General features: G+C 42.7%; 1 protein-coding gene across 1 annotated transcript; it reads left to right on the forward strand.

Annotated features, from left to right (window-relative positions):
- The first annotated feature begins 56 nt into the window (after nt 1-56).
- Nucleotides 57-10,059, forward strand: nr2f1a (nuclear receptor subfamily 2, group F, member 1a). The gene is made up of 3 exons (XM_042488151.2): nt 57-1,378; nt 2,799-3,326; nt 7,218-10,059. The coding sequence occupies exons 1-3, from the start codon at nt 946-948 to the stop codon at nt 7,490-7,492; spliced, it is 1,236 nt and encodes a 411-aa protein (XP_042344085.1). The 5' UTR covers nt 57-945; the 3' UTR covers nt 7,493-10,059.
- Nucleotides 10,060-10,731: the final 672 nt, after the last annotated feature.

Here is a 10,731-nt window from a genome sequence, read left to right on the forward strand (position 1 = left end):
CCTATCTCCCCCCTCTCCTCCTCTCCTCCTCCTCTATGCAGGGCTCTGGCCAGTCAGTCGCCTTTGATTATCAGTCTCCAGCAGCCCCTCTCTTGGCTCCTTGACATGAGCACCATATAAGGCGCAGCGATCTCCATAGAAACGTGTCAGTTTCAATAGTAGTGTCAAAGTTCACTATATACAGACATTCGCGCAGATCCCCCGTTTCGGAAACATTGCTCTGCTGGTCCTCCCGTTTAAGCGCATTCATTTTTGGGTCTCTCCTTCTTCTTGCATATTCTATTAGTTGTTGGTGTTGGTCTTCTTTTTTATCTTTTCTCTTCGTATCTCCATTCCTCCTGCTGGAGAGAGGTGAAACTATACATGGGCACTCCATTCGGCGACGCGGTTTTCTTTCGCTGCCTGGCGAGATGATGAGGTTTATTTAAGAATATAGATGTAAAAATCCGGCTCTTCAGTTTTTCCTCCCCTCCTATACGGCGAAGACGGGAGTGTAAAGGAGCAAGGGGAAGAAAAGAGAAAGGAATTTATCTCCGCAGCACTTTGGATCGCGTGTCTTTCCAGCAAAAGGTTTTTTTTTTTACTCGCTCCTGCGTCCATGTGAATCGCTCCTGCCTTTCCTTTGTGGCTATTTTATATCAAACTGCAATTTGTTACGACTGGACTCTGGTTTTCCTACAAGATTAGGGATTCCTGAATGGCTGACTGCAATTTACCTTGGAACTGGCCTCCCGATACTTGCATATCCTGATCGGGTGCCTATTCAATCGCCCTGTATTTTGAATGTATTGATCGCGTTGTACTCTCCTTCTTACCCCATATGAGATTGCGTGCTCCTATTTGACTTTGCACTGCCCCGTCTTTTTGAGATCTCATTTTTTCCTCCTCTACGCTTCATAAACACCGGCGATCATTTCGCTTTATAGCACTTTCAGGGGCCGAGATATGGCAATGGTAGTTAGCGTCTGGCGAGATCCGCAGGAAGACGTGGCCGGAGGACCTCCGAGCGGCCCCAACCCAGCAGCGCAGCCGGCGAGGGAGCAGCAGCAGGCGGCGTCGGCGGCGCCGCACACTCCGCAGACCCCCAGTCAGCCGGGACCGCCGTCCACACCGGGGACTGCTGGGGACAAGGGGAGTCAAAATTCTGGACAGAGTCAGCAGCATATTGAATGTGTGGTTTGCGGAGACAAATCGAGCGGCAAACACTATGGCCAGTTCACCTGCGAGGGATGCAAAAGTTTCTTCAAGAGGAGTGTACGGAGGAACTTAACATACTCATGTCGTGCCAATAGGAACTGTCCCATTGACCAGCACCACCGAAATCAGTGCCAATACTGCCGGCTGAAGAAGTGTTTAAAAGTGGGAATGCGGCGGGAAGGTGAATATATATTTTTAAAGCCACTCATGATTACGCATCCGAGTAGCAGACGATCAGGGCTGCCATGTTGCATTAAGGTCACAGGCATATGGCTGGGCATACTGCAGTCTCCATCCATGTTTTTTGGGGATGTTTGCATGAATGATTAGTCTTTCTGCCTATGTAGGAGAGGGGTAAAAGGCCAGTGCAGCCACAGCAGCTATGCTTGTGAATGCAGGTCGCTTGAACAAAGCGGCTCGTCTAGCTGACCCTTTTATTTTTTGTTTTCTTGCCGTCTAAATTGTACTATTATCAAGCAAACCCAGACGGTCCAACAGGCCCTTTTTACGTATAGGTTTTAGAGCAAAAGAGGGATTGTGAGTATGTGTGTGTGAGTGTGTGTGTGTGTGTGTGTGTGTGTGTGTGTGTGCCTGCCTGTATATGTCCGTCTGTCTTCTGTGTGTGTATGTGTATGTGTGTGAGTGTGCGTGTGTGTTTGTACAGTGTGCAAGGCTAATAGTCCCTTCAATAACTATGTGCAGCTTACTAATTTATAATAGTACAGTGGGGTTTGTAAGCTGTGTGAATGTAAAATGAACACACTACAAACCCACGTCTCTGTCGAGCTCCTTATGCTGACTAGACAGCTCAGACACACTGAATAATGCCGCTGAAGTTGTTCATGGCTCATTGTTTTGCCTGGTGCAATACAGGCCGTGTAACTTTACTCTCTATGTCAAGTGTTTTGTTACAATTCATGCAAACATCCCTCATTTAAAATCCACTATTTGGAGTATAAACTACAAGCCTATGTATAATGCAGCCTGAGATACATTAATATTTTATTTTTTAACAATAAACAATAGCAGAGTTCCTTTTATTCCCAGCTGCCCTTTTGATGTGGCTTAAATTTGTAAATATGATTGCATTTAACAGCAATTATCGATCATATTTGTGATATGTTTGGCCGCAGTGAATACGTATTAATATAAACAAACGCCTACGTAAATATAATGACAAAGTAATATAAGTAGGCTGCAGTATGCAATATGCTAATATGCCCTGAAATACTCACAATAGTAAATTTGTTAAATGTACTTTTCTAGAGTAGAAAATGTGTGTGTTTGCTTTCTAAAAGTGATTTTCATTTTGCATACAGCTCATGTAGCGTGCAACCCTAAATACAAATGCAAACAGTGTGAAGGTTCAGGGACACATCTGTTTTAATGAGATGTTTATGCTGTCGATATAATAATTTGCTCTTACAAACGGCATAAACTAGTCAATATGTTTTGCAAGGCATGCTGAATTTAGATTTCAGGGCATGCCGTTTTAGTGAGGGGAAACACTAGCTCTAGCCTGCTTTACGCTTGTACTACTTATGAACAATGTTTATCAGTCCTGGATGCACATTTCCTCTTTTTCTCTTTCTTTTTGTCAGCGGTTCAGCGAGGACGAATGCCTCCAACTCAGCCCAACCCAGGCCAGTACGCGCTGACGAACGGGGACCCTCTGAATGGCCATTGCTATCTGTCCGGATACATCTCGTTATTGCTGCGGGCCGAGCCTTACCCGACGTCCCGGTACGGGAGCCAGTGCATGCAGCCCAACAATATCATGGGCATCGAGAACATCTGCGAGCTGGCGGCTCGGTTGCTCTTCAGCGCCGTGGAGTGGGCGAGAAACATCCCTTTCTTTCCCGACCTGCAGATCACCGACCAGGTGTCCCTTCTCAGGCTGACGTGGAGCGAGTTGTTTGTGCTTAACGCGGCCCAGTGCTCCATGCCTCTGCATGTGGCCCCTCTGCTCGCCGCGGCGGGCCTCCACGCCTCCCCGATGTCCGCGGACCGCGTCGTGGCTTTCATGGATCACATCAGGATCTTCCAGGAGCAAGTGGAGAAGCTTAAGACCCTGCATGTAGACTCGGCAGAGTACAGCTGCCTCAAGGCCATCGTGCTTTTTACATCAGGTGGGTGTCCGACATGTCACACAGGAACTCGTCTATAATCAAATGAGGCCTAGTTGCAATAATGTTACTGGAAGCGAGGCTCGCAGGGCGAAACATTGTGGCATCAAGAATATGGCTGTCAAGCATAGGCTGGTCACAAATCTGAGTTTACGAGATGTTTGTGTTGCCGATGGAATAGCTATTTTGTCAACAGCTTGCTACATATCCACTTACATGCATTCCCATGTCAGTTGTAGCCGCAGCATAAGACGTGTAAACAAATCCAGATTGAGTGAGCGCATCAAGTTTTTGCAGTGTACCACTCAGTTGAATGCGCTTTAAAACGGATATAATTGACAGTCTCACATATGTAAATATTTTATAATTGTTGAGTTTAAACTTTTTTGATCACGTCAGAGCCGAGAGCGACACTGTATGTTCGCGTCCATAAATTTTGGAACAGGTGTCAAATAATCGAGCGTAAAGAAGAAATAGTCTATCACTGGGTGATATATGACAGCTGATGCATTTATGAGTGTTGGTGCATGCTTTTATCCTTGTTTTGCGTGCACTAACACATGTATTGGGGGGCAGGAAATAATCCTTAGCAGGCTGAGATCAAAAAAGCTGATGGAAGTTGACTCATATGTCAGTGCATCGCTTCTGTAGGACCCAGAGCAGCACTGTTGTATAGATTGTTTGTAGATTAATCTGAGCTGACCTATTAATTTTCTAAGTTATTGAGGATAGTTTCTCTTGTCGCACACGCTTTGAAAAGTCATCAGCAGCAATTTTCAAAAGTAACCTACATTGTTGATAGCTTAATTGATGGCTGACTGGGGCAAGGTCCTAAAGGTCCTCATTTACTCTCGGTGCGTAATTTAGATGCTATTTTGGAGTCGGTTGTGTACGCTTGGTGCCATTAGGCCTGTTATGTCAAGGGAGTCTGCTGATGATTGGGAGGAAAAGGAAAGTTTAAACTCACCCACAGGCCCAAAACTACTTCAGGACTCACCTCAAAGTTTTGACCTCATTGTCTCATATTTGGCCCATTACAAAATTATGTAATATAGTTTTACATATACTATAATTGAACACCTTTGAGATAAAATATGCAGTTTTACTGTAGTTCTTATATTTGAAGTTATACTGAAATAATTCCCACGTTCAATATCCCTAGAAAGCGTCATAGTCCCCTATTATATTTAATGGTGAGCCTACACTTGTCCTCGAGCATTTTTAAATAATTATTGTTATTTACCTTATGTCACAGTGATGCACAACTGCATATATACATTATCTTAATTTGCATAATTTTATATTATAATATATTATGTTTTATTAATAAATAATATTATATTATTGATTATTCTTCAACACCAGATTAAAATGTCATACAGTGTGTATAGAGTAAGAATAAGCTGTGTAATTTAAATTATCCAAACTTTGAGTGCTCACCAGACTTGTAAATAGGAAGTCAAAGATTGTATTGCAAAAATACTAAACTTAAACATTCAATTTCCTTTCTTTCATTCTTTGTTTTTTTTTTTATTATTATTTTTTAATAGGTGAATACAACATTACCATGTAGTTTTTCCTTCAGTTAGAGAACTTTTTATTTTTAGTATATTTTTAGTTTTAGGAGCCATAATAACTACTTTTCAGTTCTGGGGTTTGGCAATTTGACACGCCAAATTCGGAAGACACCTGAGAGGTAAATATAGGTTTTTACAAAAATAAATGCATACTTTGCCTCAGTTGCCGTATTTAAGTGATGTGACATCCTGTTAGATTCGCTTTACCGCGTGCACTGACATATTTGGCCATATTTTTCTATTGCACGACGTTTCAGTTATTTACCCCAGATTACCCAGATAAACTTCATACACTCATTAACATCCTCCATGTTTTCTAACAGATCATTTAGTTAGGTTGATAGGCTACGACTGGTTTTGGCTATAGCAAGTCATGTGGCACTTTGCCAAGACCAGCGTGGATTGTTTGCCTTTAATAACACCAGACTTGTCAGTATTTGATGCATAAATAATGGTGGCCAGGCTACAGTATATCACCACAGTTCAGGATCATTGTCTTACATTAAGGCCTCATCCACGTGTGCACGCTGCAGTGTGTGCTTTTGCTAACCTACCACAGAAATAGTCGTTTGCGAATCTGGAAGCTATCTGCTCCCATGTCTCAGTCTATTGAGGTGGTGGGGTGCAGGGTTGCAGGCAGGCCTAATGGAGAACTATGGGCTGTCTTTGACCAGCTTTCTCTTTACGCACTCGCCCAACTGCAGCCTGTGTTCTTGCGATGCTTCCTATATCGCTGCATTGCAACAAACAAGTATTATATTTTCCCACAAATTTGCAAATGTAATTAATTTCCACCATATTGATCGCTGTAGATTTTAAATGGGACACTCAGCGTTAATCCAGAGGGATTTGCATACATGGGGCTCTGACCGGCCGGACTAAGGTCACAGTAAATCACCCCGAGATCTCAGCGTTGCCCCCGGGTTCATAAGGTTATTGTGTCTGAACATAGTGAGTTATAGCACCGAGGAATCACGAATAGGCTTAAAAGCCTCTGTCCGGTGTTTAATGTATTAGTGCTTGAAAACTAAAGCTGTCTTCCTCTGTGTAGTTTCTACAAAAGCACAGCTCAATCCAGATTCTTTTGAGGACAGCCTAGACTCCATGTGGGACCATATATGCCAGCGGTTACGCTGCTTTGCGTTTACAGCAGTTTATAGAACACGCATGCTCGGCTTGTGTGAAAAAAACACTCCTCTTTAAAACATCGTACGACACTAACAAGCCTTATATGCTTTTGTCCATAGTGAAGCGTGGCTGCACAGGGCTGCACAACCCACCAGTGAGCACCAAAACACACGGCTCGCCTGCGTTGTTGCACAGGCTCATTTTCTGACATTTTATGTCGCTTCTGCGTGACTATTGACTTCACCTCCCCTAATAAATTTGATTGCTTCCAGCGGCCTGTCCTATAGGCTCCATCAAAAAACAGGCCAAGAGTGGTCTATGGAGAGAAGAGCGGCGAAATGACTTAACAGCTTACTGCAGAGTAATTAGGTCACATTACATCCAGTGTAATTTCAGATTCATCAGTGCCGTTTATGTTTCCTTATACTTGAATCCCCAGAGTCCAGACAACAAGAGCAGCGGCCTTTGGGCCCATACCCTACCTTTCGCCTTTGCTCCATTGCCCCCCATCATCTCTTCCCTTACACACTAACAACACTGTTTTCATGACATTTAACTCTATATTCTGGTCGATTGTTGTGAGAGCAGGCAAAGATATCCTCCATTGAGTTGTGCATCCCCTACTCCAGCAGCAAGCCCCCTTGTTTATTCTGCATGACAGTCCCACTCGCTCAGTGTGATGTAGCATGTTTGGGCAGTGTGTTTGTTCATTCCACTTTGTCAATAACACGTAAAGGCTGATGTTGAATGATAAGCAGAGTGCTTCTGCACGACACAAATTGGGTATGGCAAGGTGTGCACTTGCCAAAGCGAAGCCCCCACGTGAGGCTAAAATTGACCATGTGGTTTTGTGTTCCTTTTTTGTGCAGAAAATATTCAGCGAAATTGCCAGCCATGTAATCTGAGTTCTATGTATTTACAAAATACATATATAAGGGGGGGAAGTAATATGTGTATTTGACTCCACTGTTTTTTTTCTGCAAGCCTGGTGACGTGATATATAAATAATAATATAATATTATAATAATATATTTGTAGCCCACAGTTATTGTTTCACTAGTTCCTCGAAATGTTGGCGTTTAACAGTAAAATAATATCAGATTCAGAGACTTTTCCACAACATGTTGTACCTTGGGGTTTTACAGACGTGACGAGTCTAACCACAGTGTTTTTGGTGTGTCTTTCTCAGACGCTTGCGGCCTGTCGGACGCTGCTCACATCGAGAGCCTACAAGAGAAATCCCAGTGCGCCCTGGAGGAGTACGTAAGGAGCCAGTACCCGAACCAGCCCAGCCGCTTTGGGAAGCTCCTGCTGCGGCTGCCCTCTCTGCGCACCGTCTCATCGTCGGTAATCGAGCAGCTGTTCTTCGTCCGCTTGGTAGGTAAAACTCCTATTGAAACCCTCATCAGGGATATGCTATTATCCGGGAGCAGCTTCAACTGGCCTTACATGTCCATCCAATGATCCTTATATGAAAGTGGGAAAAAGAGAGGAAAAAAAGGACCAAAATTCAGCACCCCTCACCCCATCCTCCTTCAAGAAGACTATATATAGGACCTTTTCTGAGAAACTTGGAAGACATTACTTTTTTTCTGTCTTCTGGGACTGAGATGGAATACATTATGTACAGAAAAATATTGGAACTGGACTTTACACCTGTGTAAATCCACCCTCATCGTCAAGAACAATACTCTTCATTTTGTAAAATACTAGTCTTTATTTTCCTTTTTTGTAAAAAATACAAATAAAATGAAAAACATCATATGCGCAGTAAGAAAAAAAGAATCAAGACTTAGCGGGAAAATAATGTTTCCAAGCAATTATAAGAATTGTCCTGTGTCTATGTACCTCTCTGTTTTGTATTTTTTCTGGTTCTAAACCAGGGTTTCTGTGATTCTATACTAATAATTTTTTGATATAACCTTTTGCTTCTTATAATGAGTGCGATATATGTTGTCGAAGCTATGTTCTCCAAGAATTAAAATTGAAGTGAGAATTTAAAAACAGAAAAATAAAGAAATTTAGACAAATAAGAAACAGTCTAATCGCTATGACAATATCACCACTGATGGTTGAACTTTTTTTCCCAATTGATACGATGGACCTGCAACAGCAGCAAACTGACCTCCAGGACATTTTTACTGAGAGGACGTCTGGGGCGCCTTTCCCCGGGCCATGAGTGCGTGTGGAGTCGATCATCAGTCAAAGAGGAGAGACATGAAAATCAAAAGCACTTTTAATATATCATTTCAAATACATTTTGTTTGTTTCGTCTTGAAAATTTTCATTGTTTCTTGAATTTTATTGGTTGTTGCCTTCAATTTGCTTACTCCATGATGCAGCTTTTTGCAGAAGGGTCGGTTGATGAAGTTGTGTGATGGTGACTGTACTATTAAAAAAAGAAATAGGCAACAATGTCTCATTCTCAAGCATTTTCCTGGGAGCAAAATGTCAAAATTCTCGGACTCATTTTATACCATCTGAGCGGAATCTGACGTCTCTGTGCGCTGCTGGTTTATATAAGAAAGGCGCAAGTGCAGCTTACTGAGTCACTGTTCTGCGGAGCCTTATACTCAAACATATAATTCTGAATACACAGTTTGCCTCTACCAGTGAGAACGAGGTGATACACGAGATTAAGTGGTAATTGCACAATGGGTGCATACCTTACATTTTTAAAAGACCCACTGACATAACTGGCAATACTAACACAAAAGGAGGGGAGGCTATACGCAACGAACTACAGCAGTGAGCTCTCTGCCAGCCTGTGAGCGTATTAATGTTTAATATTTTTCCCAGACAGCAAGGAAAGCCTGCGCACCACACAGAACCACCTCTATCCTACCTCCTGTGGCTTAATCAAGGTGATTCTTCACAAACCAAACAATATCCCACCACCCCTCTCTCCCCCCTCGTTCTTAAAAACTCTGCCTTGATAGTGCATGCCTCAATATTGATGTGGGCGTCATTTGGCAAAAGGGTTAGGCCCCGCTGCAAAGCTGCTGTGATATGCGTGATCAATCTGGAAAATGTATTTTACAGCATGTAAGCCAGTCGATAGGAACACCGAGTGTGATGCATTGTGTGGGAATAGAGAGGAGGAAGGAGAGGGAGGGAGAGAAAGAGAGAGAGAGAGAAAGAGAGAAAGGGGCAGAGAGACTGTGGAGCCAGTGCAGAGACAAATGAGAAGGGAAACGTGTGAGAAGGAAGGCAAGTGTGTGTGTGTGTGTGTGTGTGTGTGTGGGAGACAGAAAGAGATGTGGCCTTGGTTTGCCTGATACATTCAGAATGTAATGAGTACATCGATAAGTCCTCAATGTGTTAGATGGGTTACATAGAGTTTCTGTCCTTGCATTGGTCTGTCTCTTATGCGCGTTTTGTCTCCATATACTCCACAAATGACACAGGAAGCCCAGTTATGGACCTGGATCTACCCTCACTGTCATTACAGCGTTACACTCACACCTAGAGTGGTAAAATGTGATAAATTGGAAGGCGTTATGAAGAAGAAAATGGGGTTTCGGTGTGACAATTATTACATTTGCCTGTTAGCCCCCCCTCTCTCTCTCTTCATCATCAGACGTGTTGCTTGTGTGCCATATTGCTCACATCTTCATCTGCTGACTGGCAGGGATGAGGGACAGGAGGACAGGAGCTGAACTGCATGTAGCACGTAGCAATGTCTGAATTTGATATCGCCATATTTGTTATCTGCCTTATAGGACTTGGAGGGGGGAGGGGTATTCGTGCCAGTGGTTTATTTGTTTGTATTGCCTGTCTCGTTCAAAAGGGCTACGATATTAAGGTATTAATTAGTTCGCGCTCGCGCTGGAATGATGCTATAGGTTGTGCTTTAGGTTGTCCTCAAATGCTCTCTCACAGGGATACAGTTTTCATTCTCATGATTAATGTCTGTTCAGGCATATTGTACCTATTAGCTCCCAATCGACCTGTCTGTAGCGCTGGGTCAGTTGTCAGGCGCCTTGTTGTTGCCTACTGTACAAACATAAATGTGTTATTTCTCCAGGCTGGATCGTTGTTTCCTTATTGTGGATATGATTCTCTCGGAGCTTTAGGTCAGGTGAAAGTTGCAGAATAATGAGCTGATGAGGCCTTTCTTTTGTGCTTTATACTGGAGGCAGAATTTAACCAAAAATGAACAATGCACACACATAACCAAGAACCTCTAAAACGCAGCTTAAAAAAAGAGATAATTACTGAAGCACTGGAATTATTTAGCGTGTTTGTCTTTAACTGGTGTTTTTGGAATAATCTAGAGGATCGTTTCCTGGACGGCGAGGAAGGGTGCATTTGCGAATAAATATTTGTTCTTCAAAGAGAGAGAATATGGCTTCACCATAGCCATCACAACAGTCCAGGTCGTTTTTGTTTTATGTAGCTCTGGACTAAATTGTTTGTTGGGTTATTAAATGCAGCTTTCAGCTGGTTGTCTCCACATAATGTATTCTAAATCCCTCTAGAGTAACTATCTTTTATCCTCTTGCTGAGAGCATTCGGTTATACAATTGTTACACTACAGGCTATATAAAGCAGGAGTTCAAAAACAGATGAAATGGTGGCATGTGTTGCTAATTAACGTTTTCTGTAAAAGCAATACAAGCAAAACACATGAGGACTCTAGGAAAAGTGATTTTTTTTTTATTTAGGCTGTGGAGCATTTTTGACTCTTTGAGATGAGCTCA

The sequence above is a fragment of the Plectropomus leopardus genome, chromosome 4 (genome assembly GCF_026936395.1).
Source record: "Plectropomus leopardus strain MGB_pleo_1.0 chromosome 4, ASM2693639v1, whole genome shotgun sequence".
NCBI lineage: Eukaryota > Metazoa > Chordata > Actinopteri > Perciformes > Serranidae > Plectropomus > Plectropomus leopardus.